This window comes from Musca autumnalis, unplaced genomic scaffold (assembly GCF_047663935.1).
Source record: "Musca autumnalis isolate F117 unplaced genomic scaffold, ASM4766393v1 scaffold_1, whole genome shotgun sequence".
Classification (NCBI taxonomy): Eukaryota; Metazoa; Arthropoda; class Insecta; order Diptera; family Muscidae; genus Musca; species Musca autumnalis.
Window position 1 is genome coordinate 278,575,570 of NW_027411644.1, and position 20,924 is coordinate 278,596,493.

Genomic DNA, 20,924 nt, shown 5'->3' on the forward strand with positions numbered 1-20,924 from the left:
TACGGTACCTCCCGATTTGTATTTTGAAGGTTGTGGCCTCAATATCCCGCTGGAGTAGTCTGTATTGACCCTGACACCCCGATGGGTGCGGATCTTTGTATACTGTATTGTTTTATTTTCCACTACTTCTGCATATGTTATGTTTCCATGATATTTTTGAGTTTAGGATTACGCCTAGGTTTTGGCGTGATTCTTGACCTCGTACCTTGGGATAACAAATTTGGTTTTTGTATTGAATAGCAACATCTCAGTTTTCACTCTATTCACCCCCCAAACCACTTCATGTGTCCCAAGTATCCATCTAGTAATTTCATGATGTCACTCGGCACAGGCAGTAACAAACCGGGAACGAGTATTACCACATCGTCCTCATAAGCAAACACCTTAATCCAGTCAAGTTCGTTCAGCATTTCTTTAATGTCAAGGAGCCAAAGCAGTGTCTATATCACCCCTACCTGTGGAGTTCCTCAATTTATATGTTTTGCCAGCATAACATTCCCCAATGTGGCATTAATAACTCCAATCTGCAACTTCATATTTATCCAGTTAATCTTGAATGGTTCCACGCCGATGTTATCTAAAGCTTGTTCTTTTGCTGAGTTGTAAAAGTTTCTGAAGGCGCCTTCTATATCCAGAAAGGCGGCTAAGGTGTATTGTCTGTTCTCTGAGGACTTCCCAATAGTCTTAACGACTTCGTGTATGGATGTGTCGGCAGAGTGTCCTTTATAAGTGTGGCCCCTGTAGCTGCATGTTGTTCACCAGCTTTCCGGCATCGGGCATAGGGTTTCAACCTTGGCCTACCCAACCTCTTCATTACTTCCACTCCAGACTCTGTTACTGAGATAACTAGACTCATGCTGTTATTGTTAGGTGGCTCCGTGACGATTAGGGACCATTCGCACAAACTAGGTTACTAATAAGGACCCCCGACCCGTACCCTGACGTCTATGGGCAGTTTCTAGCGACCAGACTTCTATAGACACTTGTCGGCCATTCAGATTCTCAGCCCAACTCCTACACCACCCAAGAGTAGTTGAAAATTTAATCCCATCAACGTTTTTCTGAAATCGATTATTTCACAAAAATAGTAGTGTGCACAAAAAAATCTAGGCTTATTTTTAGAAGATTTTTCTGGTCTAGATGCCTTTCCCACTACAATTTTTTAGAGGTTCTTTAATTCTTTTTTTTAATCAACAAAGCATTTAATACATTCTCTTTGCGAAATATTGAAAAATAAAACAAAACAAACAAATCTCAGGAATACAAAGCCACACATTTAATAAGTATTTCAGGCATGAAAAACTTCTCTACAAGTGGATGTCGTAAGACACGCCGATCGAACTCGGTTATAAAATGTAGGTCCCATATCATTGAGCCAATATGAATCGGCGTGCCCTCAATGATATGAGAAAAGTTTCCCTTGTCCCTTCGGGATGTTGTAGAAACATATTTATTTATTTACTCCAGCAAGGACATGGGATGATTCTAATGATTCTACTGCAGGAGACCTTAAAAAGTACTGAAGCAAGGATACGCAAGGATATTATAGCGAGACGTCTTAATAAGTACATGAAAAAATATTCATATTTTTATAGATCCTTAAAAAATATTCATTAAAAATTCCCCGCCTCTTATAGACACTTGAAAAAATATTCATTAAAAATGCCAGGCCTCTTTTACACCCTTGAACAAATATTCTTTAAAATATCCACGCCTCTTATAGACCCTCGACAAAAATATTCTTTAAAATATACACGCCTCTTATAGACCCTTGACAAAAATATTCTTTAAAATATCCACGCCTCTTAGAGGCCCTTGAAAAATATTCTTTAACAGGTCCACGCTTCTTACAGGCCCTTGAAAAATATTCTTTAACAGGTCCACGCTTCTTACAGGCCCTTGAAAAATATTCGTTAAAATATCCACGCCTCTTATAGACCCTTGAAAAAAATATTATTTAAAATATCCACTCCTCTTATAGACCCTTGAAAAAATATTCTTTCGAATAACCACGCAACGTATAGACCCCTAAAAAAATTATTCTCTAATTTATCCACGCCTCATATAGACGCTTCAAAAATATTATTTAAAATATCCAAGCATCTTTAGACCCTTGAAAAACATTCTTTAAAATATCCACGCCTCTTATAGACCCTCGCAAGACTATTCTTTAAAATATTTCACAAAAATAGTACCTAGTTGTGCACAGAAAAATCTAGTGTTATTTTTAGGAGAGATTTTCCCATCATATGTCTTTCCTACTACAATTTATAGATGTTCTTTGAATCTTTGTTTTGAATCAACAAAACATTTAATACTTTCTCTTTGCGAAATATTGAAAAAACAAAACAAACAAATCTCAGGAATACAAAGCCACACAAAAATCTGCCAATGCATTTACTAAAAGGCAGGCAACCATTACAATTTTCAATTGAAAAGTTAACAGAGTTTTTCCTCTATCAAACAACAACAAAAAATAAATAAAACAAACAACGGCAACAGTATAACAAACCAAATAGTGGCCACAAATAAATTTACACGACCGAAACATATCAAAGCGAACAAACGAACATTTAACCAACAGCTAACCATTGCTTTTACAATTCAACTCAATAAAGATAGACATTTACCACCAACCTTCACTCTCACTCCTCCCAATCATGATATGTTGGCAAATCTCTTAAAACAAGGACAAGGACTTGCAACAACATTTTCACTCTAAAACAAGGAAACATAAAGGAAATGTGATAAAAAGTCCGAGGGTTGTTATAATTGTCCGTAGCCTTTGAATTCCTTTGTAAAATTGGAAACGGAGCAGCAGTGAAGTTTATTGTAGGAGAAAGGGGAAATAACAATTACCGGATTGCCAGAGTAAAAAAATTGAAATGTCCATCTGATGTGGGGGATGAGGGATGTTATAGACAAAACACAAAACCAGAAAAAACCAGTAATTAACAATAGCCGCCTGATAACATAATTGGGATAGAGTTGTCCTTTCGTTTAGCCAAAGTTAGTCGGTTATAAGCGGAAATAAGTAATGCAAACAATTGTTTGGCAATTTGGGTACCCTACAATATTACTTAGAGATTTGACTGGGTTCAAGTATTACTGCATGAGACCCTTCATAAGCACTCAAGCAACGATACGAGAGGATTATACTGCAAGTAACCACTCAAGCAAGGAAACGCAATATACTACGACAAGAGAACTTATTAAGTACTACAGGATAAATACTGGACGATTATACTACAATAAACATTTGTCAGTAATTAAACAAGGATACCACTGCAAGAAATTTTATTAACTACTCCAGGCAGGAAGGCAATGTGGGGTAGTGGTAGGCATGTCCGCCTTGCAGATAGAAGGTCTGCGGTTCAATCCCCGACCACAACAGAACAAAATTTTCGGCGATGGCAAATTCCCTCAGTTAGCTTACATTTGCTAAGTATTTCAGCAATGAAAAACTTCTCTACAAGTGGATGTCGTAAGACACGCCGATCGAACTCGGTGATAAAATGTAGGTCCCATATCATTGAGCCAATATGAATCGGCGTGCCCTCAATGATATGTGAGAAGTTTCCCTTGTCCATTCGTGATGTTGTGGGAACATATTTATTTATTTACTCCAGCAAGGACATGGGATGATTATACTGCAGGAGACCTTAAAAGTACTGAAGCACGGATACGCAAGGATATAACAGCGAGACGTCTTAATAAGTGCATGAAGAAATATTCATTAAAAATTCCACGCCTCTTATAGACCATTGAAAAAATATTTATTAAAAATTCCACGCCTCTTATAGACCCTTGAAAAAATATTCATTAAAAATTACACGCCTCTTATAGACCCTTGAAAAAATATTCATTAAAAATTCCAAGCCTCTTATAGACCCTTGAAAAAATATTCATTAAAAATTCCACGCCTCTTATAGACCCTTGAAAAAATATTCATTAAAAATTCCACGCCTCTTATAGACCCTTGAAAAAATATTCATTAAAAATTCCACGCCTCTTATAGACCCTTGAAAAAATATCATTAAAAATTCCACGCCTCTTATAGACCCTTGAAAAAATATTCATTAAAAATTACACGCCTCTTATAGACCCTTGAAAAAATATTCATTAAAAATTCCAAGCCTCTTATAGACCCTTGAAAAAATATTCATTAAAAATTACACGCCTCTTATAGACCCTTGAAAAAATATTCATTAAAAATTCCAAGCCTCTTATAGACCCTTGAAAAAATATTCATTAAAAATTCCAAGCCTCTTTATAGACCCTTGAAAAAATATTCATTAAAAATTACACGCCTCTTATAGACCCTTGAAAAAATATTCATTAAAAATTCCAAGCCTCTTATAGACCCTTGAAAAAATATTCATTAAAAATTCCACGCCTCTTATAGACCCTTGAAAAATATTCATTAAAAATTCCACGCCTCTTATAGACCCTTGAAAAAATATTCATTAAAAATTCCACGCCTCTTATAGACCCTTGAAAAAATATTCATTAAAAATTCCACGCCTCTTATAGACCCTTGAAAAAATATTCATTAAAAATTCCGCGCCTCTTATAGACCCTTGAAAAAATATTCATTAAAAATTCCACGCCTCTTATAGACCCTTGAAAAAATATTCATTAAAAATTCCACGCCTCTTATAGACCCTTGAAAAAAATATTCATTAAAAATTCCACGCCTCTTATAGACCCTTGAAAAAAATATTCATTAAAAATTCCGCGCCTCTTATAGACCCTTGAAAAAATATTCATTAAAAATTCCACGCCTCTTATAGACCCTTGAAAAAATATTCATTAAAAATTCCACGCCTCTTATAGACCCTTGAAAAAATATTCATTAAAAATTCCAGGCCTCTTTTACACCTATGAAAAATATTCTTTAAAATATCCACGCCTCTTATAGACCCTTGAAAAAATATTCTTTAAAATATCCACGCCTCTTATAGACCCTTGAAAAAATATTCTTTAAAATATCCACGCCTCTTCTAACCCTTGAAAAAATATTCTTTAAAATATCCACGCCTCTAATAGACCCTTGAAAAAATATTCTTTAAAATATCCACGCCTCTAATAGACCCTTGAAAAAATATTCTTTAAAATATCCACGCCTCTTATAGACCCTTGAAAAAATATTCTTTAAAATATCCACGCCTCTTATAGACCCTTGAAAAATATTCTTTAAAATATCCACGCCTCTTATAGACCCTTGAAAAAATATTCTTTAAAATATCCACGCCTCTTATAGACCCTTGAAAAAATATTCTTTAAAATATCCACGCCTTTTATAGACCCTTGAAAAAATATTCTTTAAAATATCCACGCCTCTTATAGACCCTTGAAAAAAATATTCTTTAAAATATCCACGCCTCTTATAGACCCTTGAAAAAATATTCTTTAAAATATCCACGCCTCTTATAGACACTTGAAAAAATATTCTTAAAATATCCACGCCTCTTATAGACCCTTGAAAAAATATTCTTTAAAATATCCACGCCTCTTATAGACCCTTGAAAAAATATTCTTTAAAATATCCACGCCTCTTTATAGACCCTTGAAAAAATATTCTTTAAAATATCCACGCCTCTTATAGACCCTTGAAAAAATATTCGTTAAAATATCCACGCCTCTTATAGACCCTTGAAAAAATATTCTTTAAAATATCCACGCCTCTTATAGGCCCTTGAAAAATATTCGTTAAAATATCCACGCCTCTTATAGACCTTGAAAAAATATTCTTTAAAATATCCACGCCTCTTATAGACCCTTGAAAAAATATTCGTTAAAATATCACGCCTCTTATAGACCCTTGAAAAAATATTCTTTAAAATATCCACGCCTCTTATAGACCCTTGAAAAAATATTCTTTAAAATATCCCCGCCTCTTATAGACCCTTGAAAAATATTCTTTAAAATATTCCCGCCTCTTATAGACCCTTAAAAAATATTCTTTAAAATAACCCGCCTCTTATAGACCCTTGAAAAATATTCTTTAAAATATCCCCGCCTCTTATAGACCCTTGAAAAATATTCTTTAAAATATCCCCGCCTCTTATATACCCTTGAAAAATATTCTTTAAAATATCCACGCCTCTTATAGACACTTGAAAAAATATTCTTTAACACATCCACTCCTCTTATAGACCCTTGAAAAATATTCTTTAAAATATCCACGCCTCTTATAGACACTTGAAAAATATTCTTTAAAATATCCACGCCTCTTACAGACACTTGAAAAAATATTCTTTAACACATCCACTCCTCTTATAGACCCTTGAAAAAATATTCTTTAAAATATCCACGCCTCTAATAGACCCTTGAAAAAATATTCTTTAAAATATCCACGCCTCTTATAGACCCTTGAAAAAATATTCTTTAAAATATCCACGCCTCTTATAGACCCTTGAAAAAATATTCTTTAAAATATCCACGCCTCTTATAGACCCTTGAAAAAATATTCTTTAAAATATCCACGCCTCTTATAGACCCTTGAAAAATATTCTTTAAAATATCCACGCCTCTTATAGACCCTTGAAAAAATATTCTTTAAAATATCCACGCCTTTTTGGAGCCCTTGCAAATATTCTTTAAAATATCCACGCCTCTTTTGGAGCCTTGAAAATATTCTTTAAAATATCCACGCCTCTTTGGAGCCTTGCAAATATTCTTTAAAATATCCACGCCTCTTTTGGAGCCTTGAAAATATTCTTTAAAATATCCACGCCTCTTTGGAGCCTTGCAAATATTCTTTAAAATATCCACGCCTCTTTTGGAGCCTTGAAATATTCTTTAAAAATATCCACGCCTCTTTGGAGCCTTGCAAATATTCTTTAAAATATCCACGCCTCTTTTGGAGCCTTGAAAATATTCTTTAAAATATCCACGCCTCTTTGGAGCCTTGCAAATATTCTTTAAAATATCCACGCCTTTTACAGACCCTGGAATAAATATTCTTTAAAATATCCACGCCTTTTACAGACCCTGGAATAAATATTCTTTAAAATATCCACGCCTCTTTGGAGCCTTGCAAATATTCTTTAAAATATCCACGCCTCTTTTGGAGCCTTGCAAATATTCTTTAAAATATCCACGCCTTTTACAGACCCTGGAATAAATATTCTTTAAAATATCCACGCCTTTTACAGACCCTGGAATAAATATTCTTTAAAATATCCACGCCTTTTACAGACCCTGGAATAAATATTCTTTAAAATATCCACGCCTTTTACAGACCCTGGAATAAATATTCTTTAAAATATCCACGCCTCTTTTGGAGCCTTGAAAATATTCTTTAAAATATCCACGCCTCTTTTGGAGCCTTGCAAATATTCTTTAAAATATCCACCCTTTTACAGACCCTGGAATACATATTCTTTTAAAATATCCACGCCTTTTACAGACCCTGGAATACATATTCTATAAAATATCCACGCCTTTTACAGACCCTGGAATACATATTCTTTAAAATATCCAAGCCTTTTACAGACCCTGGAATACATATTCTATAAAATATCCACGCCTTTTACAGACCCTGGAATGCATATTCTTTAAAATATCCACGCCTTTTACAGACCCTGGAATACATATTCTATAAAATATCCACGCCTTTTACAGACATGGAATATATATTCTTTAAATATCCACGCCTCTTATACACCCTTGAAAAAAATCTTTAAAATATCCACACCTCTTATAGACACTTGAACAAATATTCTTTAAAATATCCACGCCTCTTATAGACCCTCGAAAAATATTCCTTAAAATATTCACGCCTCTTATAGACCCTTAAAAAATACTCTCTAAAATATCCGCGCCTCTTATTGACCTTGAAAAAATATTCCTTAAAATATTTACGCCTCCTATAGACCCTTGAAAAAATATTCTTTAAAATATCAACGCCTCTTATAGACCCTTAAAAAAATATTATTTAACACATCAACGCCACTTATAGACCTTGCAAAGCTACTCTTTAAAATAGCCACACCTCGTATAGACCCTTGCAAAGCTACTCTTTAAAATATCCACGCCTCTTATAGACCCTTGAAAAATATTCTTTAAAATATCCACGCCTCTAATAGACCCTTGCAAAGCTACTCTTTAAAGTCTCCACGCCTCTTATAGACTCTTGCAAAGCTACTCTCTAAAACATCCCCGCCTCTTAAAGACCCTTGAAAAATATTCTTTAAAACATCCGCGCCTCTTATAGACCCTTAAAAAATATTCTTTAAAATATCCCCGCCTCTTATAGACCCTTGAAAAATATTCTTTAAAACATCCGCGCCTCTTATAGACCCTTAAAAAATATTCTTTAAAATATCCCCGCCTCTTATAGACCCTTGAAAAATATTCTTTAAAATATTCCCGCCTCTTATAGACCCTTAAAAAATATTCTTTAAAATAACCCCGCCTCTTATAGACCCTTGAAAAATATTCTTTAAAATATCCCCGCCTCTTATAGACCCTTGAAAAATATTCTTTAAAATATCCCCGCCTCTTATATACCCTTGAAAAATATTCTTTAAAATATCCACGCCTCTTATAGACACTTGAAAAAATATTCTTTAACACATCCACTCCTCTTATAGACCCTTGAAAAATATTCTTTAAAATATCCACGCCTCTTATAGACACTTGAAAAATATTCTTTAAAATATCCACGCCTCTTACAGACACTTGAAAAAATATTCTTTAACACATCCACTCCTCTTATAGACCCTTGAAAAAATATTCTTTAAAATATCCACGCCTCTTATAGACCCTTGAAAAAATATTCTTTAAAATATCCACGCCTCTTATAGACCCTTGAAAAAATATTCTTTAAAATATCCACGCCTCTTATAGACCCTTGAAAAAATATTCTTTAAAATATCCACGCCTCTTATAGACCCTTGAAAAAATATTCTTTAAAATATCCACGCCTCTTATAGACCCTTGAAAAAATATTCTTTAAAATATCCACGCCTCTTATAGACCCTTGAAAAAATATTCTTTAAAATATCCACGCCTCTTATAGACCCTTGAAAAAATATTCTTTAAAATATCCACGCCTCTTATAGACCCTTGAAAAAATATTCTTTAAAATATCCACGCCTCTTATAGACCCTTGAAAAAATATTCTTTAAAATATCCACGCCTCTTATAGACCCTTGAAAAAATATTCTTTAAAATATCCACGCCTCTTATAGACCCTTGAAAAAATATTCTTTAAAATATCCACGCCTCTTATAGACCCTTGAAAAAATATTCTTTAAAATATCCACGCCTCTTATAGACCCTTGAAAAAATATTCTTTAAAATATCCACGCCTCTTATAGACCCTTGAAAAAATATTCTTTAAAATATCCACGCCTCTTATAGACCCTTGAAAAAATATTCTTTAAAATATCCACGCCTCTTATAGACCCTTGAAAAAATATTCTTTAAAATATCCACGCCTCTTATAGACCCTTGAAAAAATATTCTTTAAAATATCCACGCCTCTTATAGACCCTTGAAAAAATATTCTTTAAAATATCCACGCCTCTTATAGACCCTTGAAAAAATATTCTTTAAAATATCCACGCCTCTTATAGACCCTTGAAAAAATATTCTTTAAAATATCCACGCCTCTTATAGACCCTTGAAAAAATATTCTTTAAAATATCCACGCCTCTTATAGACCCTTGAAAAAATATTCTTTAAAATATCCACGCCTCTTATAGACCCTTGAAAAAATATTCTTTAAAATATCCACGCCTCTTATAGACCCTTGAAAAAATATTCTTTAAAATATCCACGCCTCTTATAGACCCTTGAAAAAATATTCTTTAAAATATCCACGCCTCTTATAGACCCTTGAAAAAATATTCTTTAAAATATCCACGCCTCTTATAGACCCTTGAAAAAATATTCTTTAAAATATCCACGCCTCTTATAGACCCTTGAAAAAATATTCTTTAAAATATCCACGCCTCTTATAGACCCTTGAAAAAATATTCTTTAAAATATCCACGCCTCTTATAGACCCTTGAAAAAATATTCTTTAAAATATCCACGCCTCTTATAGACCCTTGAAAAAATATTCTTTAAAATATCCACGCCTCTTATAGACCCTTGAAAAAATATTCTTTAAAATATCCACGCCTCTTATAGACCCTTGAAAAAATATTCTTTAAAATATCCACGCCTCTTATAGACCCTTGAAAAAATATTCTTTAAAATATCCACGCCTCTTATAGACCCTTGAAAAAATATTCTTTAAAATATCCACGCCTCTTATAGACCCTTGAAAAAATATTCTTTAAAATATCCACGCCTCTTATAGACCCTTGAAAAAATATTCTTTAAAATATCCACGCCTCTTATAGACCCTTGAAAAAATATTCTTTAAAATATCCACGCCTCTTATAGACCCTTGAAAAAATATTCTTTAAAATATCCACGCCTCTTATAGACCCTTGAAAAAATATTCTTTAAAATATCCACGCCTCTTATAGACCCTTGAAAAAATATTCTTTAAAATATCCACGCCTCTTATAGACCCTTGAAAAAATATTCTTTAAAATATCCACGCCTCTTATAGACCCTTGAAAAAATATTCTTTAAAATATCCACGCCTCTTATAGACCCTTGAAAAAATATTCTTTAAAATATCCACGCCTCTTATAGACCCTTGAAAAAATATTCTTTAAAATATCCACGCCTCTTATAGACCCTTGAAAAAATATTCTTTAAAATATCCACGCCTCTTATAGACCCTTGAAAAAATATTCTTTAAAATATCCACGCCTCTTATAGACCCTTGAAAAAATATTCTTTAAAATATCCACGCCTCTTATAGACCCTTGAAAAAATATTCTTTAAAATATCCACGCCTCTTATAGACCCTTGAAAAAATATTCTTTAAAATATCCACGCCTCTTATAGACCCTTGAAAAAATATTCTTTAAAATATCCACGCCTCTTATAGACCCTTGAAAAAATATTCTTTAAAATATCCACGCCTCTTATAGACCCTTGAAAAAATATTCTTTAAAATATCCACGCCTCTTATAGACCCTTGAAAAAATATTCTTTAAAATATCCACGCCTCTTATAGACCCTTGAAAAAATATTCTTTAAAATATCCACGCCTCTTATAGACCCTTGAAAAAATATTCTTTAAAATATCCACGCCTCTTATAGACCCTTGAAAAAATATTCTTTAAAATATCCACGCCTCTTATAGACCCTTGAAAAAATATTCTTTAAAATATCCACGCCTCTTATAGACCCTTGAAAAAATATTCTTTAAAATATCCACGCCTCTTATAGACCCTTGAAAAAATATTCTTTAAAATATCCACGCCTCTTATAGACCCTTGAAAAAATATTCTTTAAAATATCCACGCCTCTTATAGACCCTTGTGAAAAAATATTCTTTAAATATCCACGCCTCTTATAGACCCTTGAAAAAATATTCTTTAAAATATCCACGCCTCTTATAGACCCTTGAAAAAATATTCTTTAAAATATCCACGCCTCTTATAGACCCTTGAAAAAATATTCTTTAAAATATCCACGCCTCTTATAGACCCTTGAAAAAATATTCTTTAAAATATCCACGCCTCTTATAGACCCTTGAAAAAATATTCTTTAAAATATCCACGCCTCTTATAGACCCTTGAAAAAATATTCTTTAAAATATCCACGCCTCTTATAGACCCTTGAAAAAATATTCTTTAAAATATCCACGCCTCTTATAGACCCTTGAAAAAATATTCTTTAAAATATCCACGCCTCTTATAGACCCTTGAAAAAATATTCTTTAAAATATCCACGCCTCTTATAGACCCTTGAAAAAATATTCTTTAAAATATCCACGCCTCTTATAGACCCTTGAAAAAATATTCTTTAAAATATCCACGCCTCTTATAGACCCCTTGAAAAAATATTCTTTAAAATATCCACGCCTCTTATAGACCCTTGAAAAAATATTCTTTAAAATATCCACGCCTCTTATAGACCCTTGAAAAAATATTCTTTAAAATATCCACGCCTCTTATAGACCCTTGAAAAAATATTCTTTAAAATATCCACGCCTCTTATAGACCCTTGAAAAAATATTCTTTAAAATATCCACGCCTCTTATAGACCCTTGAAAAAATATTCTTTAAAATATCCACGCCTCTTATAGACCCTTGAAAAAATATTCTTTAAAATATCCACGCCTCTTATAGACCCTTGAAAAAATATTCTTTAAAATATCCACGCCTCTTATAGACCCTTGAAAAAATATTCTTTAAAATATCCACGCCTCTTATAGACCCTTGAAAAAATATTCTTTAAAATATCCACGCCTCTTATAGACCCTTGAAAAAATATTCTTTAAAATATCCACGCCTCTTATAGACCCTTGAAAAATATTCTTTAAAATATCCACGCCTCTTATAGACCCTTGAAAAAATATTCTTTAAAATATCCACGCCTCTTATAGACCCTTGAAAAAATATTCTTTCAAATATCCACGCCTCTTATAGACCCTTGAAAAAATATTCTTTAAAATATCCACGCCTCTTATAGACCCTTGAAAAAATATTCTTTAAAATATCCACGCCTCTTATAGACCCTTGAAAAAATATTCTTTAAAATATCCACGCCTCTTATAGACCCTTGAAAAAATATTCTTTAAAATATCCACGCCTCTTATAGACCCTTGAAAAAATATTCTTTAAAATATCCACGCCTCTTATAGACCCTTGAAAAAATATTCTTTAAAATATCCACGCCTCTTATAGACCCTTGAAAAATATTCTTTAAAATATCCACGCCTCTTATAGACCCTTGAAAAAATATTCTTTAAAATATCCACGCCTCTTATAGACCCTTGAAAAAATATTCTTTAAAATATCCACGCCTCTTATAGACCCTTGAAAAAATATTCTTTAAAATATCCACGCCTCTTATAGACCCTTGAAAAAATATTCTTTAAAATATCCACGCCTCTTATAGACCCTTGAAAAAATATTCTTTAAAATATCCACGCCTCTTATAGACCCTTGAAAAAATATTCTTTAAAATATCCACGCCTCTTATAGACCCTTGAAAAAATATTCTTTAAAATATCCACGCCTCTTATAGACCCTTGAAAAAATATTCTTTAAAATATCCACGCCTCTTATAGACCCTTGAAAAAATATTCTTTAAAATATCCACGCCTCTTATAGACCCTTGAAAAAATATTCTTTAAAATATCCACGCCTCTTATAGACCCTTGAAAAAATATTCTTTAAAATATCCACGCCTCTTATGGACTCTAGACAGTTTGTCGAGCACCCCGGGTCTCTTCCTGCCGAGTATGAACCACCACAATTTACAATGGATGATGTTGCAAATGTCATATAGAACGATAATTCATCCAAAGTGTTGCGATATGTCGGCAGTCGAGTATCTCACTAAAGTTCTCAACCGATCATCAGCATGGGTTACGTAAGCAGTACAACACGACAACAGCGCTGCACGCCAACTGCACACATATTTGTAGAGGACTCAACCAGGATACGCCTTGTGATAGAACAGTGATAGTGGCACTTGACTTTTCAAAAGCCTTTGATACTGTCAGGCTATCCACTCTAATTGAGGACATTGACCGGACAACCCTCCGGCCATGTCTGATACGTTGGATAATCAATTATATGTGTGGACGCCAGTCGTACGTGGAATTCAGGTTTTAAGCAGATATTGTGTGAATGAAGTCATCGGAGTACATCCACCATCTATCGCAGCTGAGGAGCTTCAGCTGCCACGACAAACCAGAGTAGTTTTGGCTCAACTACGCTGGGGATATTGCATTCGCCTAAATACTTATAGGGCAAAGATCGATCGCACCGTGCAAACATCTGCCCAGAATACGGCATGAGCCCGCACGACACATTGTACCTTTTCAACTGCCCTGCAAACCTAGTCATTTAACTCTGTTGCAACAACAAGAATATTACCTTGTGATTTTGTAAGGTCCATATATTAATATAAAAGAACTTAAGGCCATGGTCAATGAAACAATTGGCCCATGTCAATACAGCTTTAGATCTGACAAATTCACCATTGACCAAATATTCGCGTTGCGGCAAATCCTGTAGAAGACCCAAGTGAAGCAGATCAACGCTTTATATATAATGATGCCTTTGACAGAACTTAGTCAATCATATAAGTTCTGTGCTCGATGTGTTTGAGCAAAATTCTTTCAAACATCACGTTTCTGAAAATCTCATTTTCATATCAACATCAAAAATGTAATCCTAATTTCTTTCCCAAATACCAGGAGTCTCGGCGTAGAGAAAACCATAGCCTCCTCGACCAACTAAATATATTTCAGCTTGTTTAATTTTATTGTTGTTTAACAACTTTACTAATCTCTGCCGCTCCTTTTTCATTTTAATTTCTATTTCATTTTCATTTAGCTGGCCAAACGTTTTCCATTGGATTACCTGGTAAGTAACAAACGAGATAACATTGAAAAGAAGAAAAACAAATAACAACAACATGAACATGAACTCGGACACTTAAAATTGTCTCAATTGTCTAATAGAATATTCTCATCATGTTATTCTAATCGCTAAAGACCCAACTTGACCCTTTTTTAATTTATTTCAATTGTCCATGGGTCATAAAATCCAAAAAAGGGGTTAAACAACTTAACACTCAGGATGAGCGGGAATTATTTGAACAAACAAATTACCATCTTATCGTCTTGACCAACCAGCCAGCCAGACGGTAAGTCGGCATGTGAAAGGTTTGGCATCGTTTGATATTTCGCCAAAAATTATTTTCTATTTTGTTCATAAATCCCAAAACAATTGAAATTAAATGTTGAGATTTTCTGATATTCGTTATGGGGTGAAGAAATTGGAATTTAATGCCCTGGGTGGAGACTTTTTAATAAGTCAGCAGTTGTTTTTTCGGATAGACTTATAAATTTATGTTAGACTAGGTTTCGATAAATTCAATAAATTATGTGACTAGACAAATATCACATTTAATTATTATTTTTAAGGACTTTTTCATTTGTTTCCAAAGGTTTAAATCATTTTTAATAATGGCTTATGCACGTGACTTATTTATGAGATTTTGCATAAAATCCGAAAATTTATTAGGGAATGCAATGCAAGATGGCATTTATCTACCTTAATTTATAAGTGTAAGTATGGAATTAATGTTTTAATTACCAATACATTGAATGATTAGGTTATGTTAAAAATGTTGTTACAAATATGTTCTACATTAATTGAGCTAGCATGGCATATGGATTTGTATTGGCAAATGATACCTAGCAAGTCCCACACATCCCAGCAATATGCTCGATTCGCTGCTTATTCACCTCAGCAGGCATGTCAGATGTGAGTGGCCAGACAAAGTTCGGTGCTGATAACTTATATTTATAGTCACTAATGTTCGTTGTTTGCATAAAGCCTTTTTCCTACCATCCCAGCAAAATGTGCGATGACAAATATGCTACTGATGTGTAATGTGTGCGAGTGATGTGAAATGTAATTTTTTTTAGCATATTCACTCATTCTTTTTACAAGAGCGTGACTTAAAAAGATGCAATTCATTTTCAGATCCTAAACATGTCATCCTCACTAAGCCCGACGAATGACATCTTCACCAACTCCATGACATGGTATCTTAACCAATTCCCTAGAAAAGTATTTTCACATACCATTTGGCATATCATCATTGGCATAAAGATAAAGATCTTTAACTTCTAAAGTAAAGTATGAAATAAGAAATCGATATTTATCAAATACTATGAATAGAAAATAAACAAATAAAAACAAGTGAGCCAAGGCTATAGTCGGTTCGGGGCCGACTATGTGACACCCTACACCACTACCCCTGTTCATAAGCTTTTGACTAATAAAATTGAAAATATTAAAATTGGGATAGCTTAGCGCCTTTGCTCTGAATGTCTTCATTAACACAGGTAAATTTTTTTGAAACGCATTTAAGTGCATCGACAGTACAACCCAAATAAAAAATGGAAAGGTGGGATGTATGCCAACCATCAATAGGCTTCTTTCTCTGTTAGACCCCCCATCAACCCCCAAAATTTCGTGAGGATCCGATCAAAATTTCGTAGTGTGATTGCACAAAAATGGAAAAAGGGATGCATTACCGACTTTTGCGATATCTCTGTTGTTTGACCACCTATAACAACCTTCTTCACATCGTTGTAAAGGTGATATTTTTTACTTTCCTTGCCAGGTTTTGCTTTCGATATACCTCCTACAGAATAGAGATATTAACTTTTAAATAGAACGTTGGTCTTTTTCCCAAATATTTTTTTGTCACATTCCGACCCCTGAATAATATCCGACCATTATCAAAAGTCAAAATGTTTTTTCCTCTCTGGGACCCCCAATAACACCCAAAATTTCGTGACGATCCAATTAAAATTGCGACCTGTAGCGTGATTTCCAAAAAAGTGGAAAAATGGGATGTATTACCGACTATTGCGATATCTCCGTTATTTCGATACCTACGCTAACCTGTTTTACATCATTGTAATGATGGGATTTTTTACTTTCATTGTCGGACTTTGCTTTTGGAAGGTCCTGAACCAAAGCTGTGATATTCGTCATTATTATTAAAACCGCAAAAATAAAAAGTTGTGTTCTATTAGCGGCTATTGCGATATCTTCGTTGTTTGACCACCTACGATAACCTACGTAACATCGTTGTAAAGGTGATATTTTCTACTTTCATTATCATTTTGCTTTTGATATACCCCTTTTAGAAGCGGAGATATTCGCTGAGAAATAAAACGTTGACTTTTTCTCCAAATACGTTTTTTGCCCATTCCGACCCCTGAATATTATCCGACCATCACCAAAATCAATAGGCTTCTTTCTCTGTAGGATCCCCATTAGCCCCCATTCGTGACGATCAGATCAAAATTGCGACCTGTAGCGTGATTACAAAAAAATGAAAAAAATGGGATGTATTGCCGACTATTGTAATATCTCCGTTATGTGGCCACCTACGCCAACCTACCTTGCATCACTGTAAAGATGTGATTTTCTACTTTCATAGTCAGACTTTGTTTTTGGAAGATCCCCAACCGAAGCTGTGATATTCGTCATTATTATTAAAATTGCAAAAATAAAAAGTTGGGTTCTATTAGCGGCTATTGCGATATATTCGTTGTTTGATCACCTACGAGAACCTACTTTACATCATTAGAAAGGCGATATTTTCTACTTTCATTGCCAGTTTCTGCTTTTGGTATACATCATATTGAAGCTGAGATATTCCCTTAGGAAAAAAACGTTGTCTTTTTCTCTAAATAAGTTCTTTGCCCATTACGACCCCTAAATATTATCCGACCATCACCAAAATCAATAGGCTTATTCATCTGTGTAACCCCCATTAACCATCAAAATTTCGTGACGATCCGATCAAAATTGCGACCTGTAGCGTGATTTCCAAAAAAGTGGAAAAATGGGATGTCGGTAATCTATTGCGATATCTCCGTTACTTGGTCACCTACGCCGACCTAGTTTACATCATTGTAAAGATGGAATCTTCCACTTTAATAGCCAGGCTTTGCTTTTGGAAAGTCCCCAACCAAAGCTGTGATATTCGTCATTATAATTAAAATCGCAAAAATGAAATTTTGGGTTTTATTTGCGACTATTGTGATATCTTCGTTGTTTGATCACCTACGAGAACATACTTTACATCATTAGAAAGGTGATATTTTCTACTTTTATTGTCAGGTTTTGCTTTTGGTATACCCCGTATAGAAGCTGAGATATTCGCTTTGGAAAAAAACGTTGTCTTTTTATCCACATAAGTTTTTTGCCCATTCCGACCCCTAAATATTATCCGACCATCACCAAAATCAATAGGCGTCTTCCCCTCCGGGACCCCCATCAATATCCAAAATTTCGTGATGATCCGATCAAAATTGCGACCTGTAGCGTGATTACAAGGTTTAGATGGACAGACGGACAGCCGGACGGACACACATAGCCAGATCGACTCAGCTCGTCGAGACATTCATTTTGGTATATATAAGTATGGGTCTACGACCATTATTTCGATGCGTTACAAACTTTTTGGCCAAAACCAACTTATAATACCCTCCCCACATAGTGGTGTAGGGTATAAATACTTTAGTGCATTTATAAACGTTATTTTTAAATGCACTAAAAATAGAAAATAATTATGCTCTTAGCCTCAATATGTATATTCTTTTTCATGATTGGGAACAATGTGGGTGGCTAGCGACGAGAGAGGCTTATTCCCGCTCCAATGTTGCAACTCTTCCATTGATTTAACCATTTGTTTCGATTATGATCACCGACCAACCTGTTAACTTCCAGTGTCAACTCCTTGACTCTGGAGTTTGGGGATAACGCTCATTTGCTAATCCCTTCGCCTCTCTGGAAAATTTGTTCTCAATTCGGATATTCGACCAGCAACAGTGATGATGTCTCGAAACGCCCTTTCTGCTACTCGAACATCATAAGAGTAAGGCAGATCTCTGAAGCGTTGATTAATGAACTCTCTGAAACTCGGCCGGTTGGCTTTCTCATTACTGAACTATGGGGAGATGGTTTGAACAAGAAACGAGAAACGAGGGGTTGTCAGGTAACGTCAGATCATGCGACACTCTGGTTATGTCTGACGAACTGTGATTCTCTCCGTTAATTCCTGTAGGTATGTCCTCATTGCCCGTGCAAAACGTAGAGCTATCAATCTACTGAGCCAGCACTATACCCCTCTATTCATTTCCGAGGACCGAATTTCACAACTAATAAAGAGAATTAAAGTCCCATAAGACAATGACCAATGACCGGGCTAACGTAGGGCCTATAACATGGAGTAAACCTATTTATCGACGGGATGTATAGGCTCAGCAATTCTACCCAGCAAAAATTCGGATCCGTTAGTCATTATGTAACCCATTACAAAGTAATGTAAACAAAAATAACTACTTAAATTTCTCCTTATTAAGTTATGAGTACGGTGGCACAGAGCTAGTGTGTCCGACTACAAATCAGAGTGTTGCGTGTTCAACGCTCACCGTCGACCGGGTACTTTTTGTTAAAACAAAAAAACAATGAACACTTGGTGGTGTACATGTAAACATTGAAAAAACCCTAAATGTGCGTGTGCGTGGCCAAGTATGTAGTGTCTTCGGCTACAAAGCAGAAGTTCGTGTGTTCAAATGCAGTAAGGGGCGAAATAAAATAAAAATATGAAGTGTGTTGAAATTGAAAATAAATTCCACTTAAACTGTTCTAAAAATAAAATAAAAAAATTATATAGCTTATTTTTCAACTACCAGTGCACATAGGTTTCAATCAGAAAATTTTTGGGCAAAACCCTATTTTTGAAGTTTTAAAATTTTATGATTGTTTAAGTCTGGAGTTTCCCCCATTGGCTTAACTTCATCACTTTCCTATTTGCAGAGAAAAATGTTTACAAAACGCACTGACAGCTTGCAAAATTTACTGATCGCTACCAATATCATGATTTCATCCCGGCGAAGGGAATTATCAATTGGCTTTTCAGTTTTTGAAATGATGATTTTTTAGTGAAAACCTGAACTCTTTAAGCATCGAGTATTCTCATGTTAATGAGAATGATGCTCACTTTTCGGCTTTCCCAAAAAAACACCAGAACAAAATATTTGCAAGCTGACAGCACGATTCAACTAAGAAATCATCGATTTCTGTTAAGATAAAGTAACATCAACACAGTTTCAGTTTCAAAAATTGAAAAGCCAATTGATAATTCCCTTCGCCGGGATGAAATAAAAAAAAAGTCATATTTAAGGGTTTCAGAGTGTAGGAAACAAGTACGTATAATTTTTTTTTGAAAATAGGTCCATTTTTTATCATAGCCCCCACATAAAAGAACCGTCCGATTTTAGACATTTTGTGGATTTTAGCGACACTTTACGACCGATTCGGCTGAAATTTGGTATTTTGACCTCTTGGAAGATATGAATCCTTCGTACCAAAAATTATTAACATAGGTCAATGTTTTGGTTTAGACCCCACACAACGGGACCACCCTGTTCAACAAATTTTGGCAGTTTTTGGTCATTTTGGTCGATAAAACGTAAGAATTGCTGTTTGTACACATTTATTATAAATAATAATTAATTTCAATACAAAATGGACGTTGAAATAGTTTTGGCCAGAAAATTTGGATTTGGGACCATTGTGCAGTGGCCGTAGAATAACGAGTTATTCTAGTGGTCATAGAATAACTAGTAATTCAGTGCGACATGCCATTGTTAAAATAATGGGTTAGTAGGGGGATTTGTAAGTAGTTACGGCTGCCAAAACTCCCTTACAAAACCCATTATTTTGGGAGGATTTTTTTTTTGCTGGGTACCTCGGTAGTTCCACACCTGAATTCTATACCCATACATTCAATGCACGGGTCATTAGAGAGAGGCTCAAGCGAGATAGTTCTGTATTGAACAGACTTGTGCAATAGGAATGATAATTCTCCACTTCCTCTTCTGGTGCGATCCTTCCTCAGTGCGTTGTAACCATCACAATACTCTAAGCTATAGTTGTTGTTGTCGTAGCAGTATGAACCTACCAGATTTTCGGCTCCCATCAATATATTTGTACTCCGGAGGACTTGGTTTTGACTAATTTTTGACCGCTGTCGTGACACTGTGCACCGCGACCATGATATTCATCCGACTCATGAAATCGACCATTTCCTTGATCTTTCCTCGGTACCCTTTGCAGTTAAATTTCAAAAACGATGCATTTTCAGGGATTGGAACAGTGTCGTGTATGGGCTGTATTCGCGCAGCAAGCTGCAACATAGTCTCTGTCGTAGTCCTTCGCATGGACGAGTCCAGAGCAATCCCTGAGATGCAGATGCCCGACATCTATTGTATCTCACCGAAGTTTGAG

The 20,924-nt window shown here is 34.6% G+C and overlaps 1 protein-coding gene across 1 annotated transcript in view; it reads left to right on the forward strand.

Annotated features, from left to right (window-relative positions):
- The window catches only part of LOC141389570 (dynein beta chain, ciliary-like), a 230,674-nt gene that overhangs the window by 179,383 nt on the left and 30,367 nt on the right, over window positions 1-20,924 (forward strand). The window contains exon 17 of the mRNA XM_073961276.1: window positions 14,433-14,462. Within this exon, the coding sequence (XP_073817377.1) occupies window positions 14,433-14,462 (30 nt within the window). The remainder of the gene's footprint in view (window positions 1-14,432; window positions 14,463-20,924) is intronic.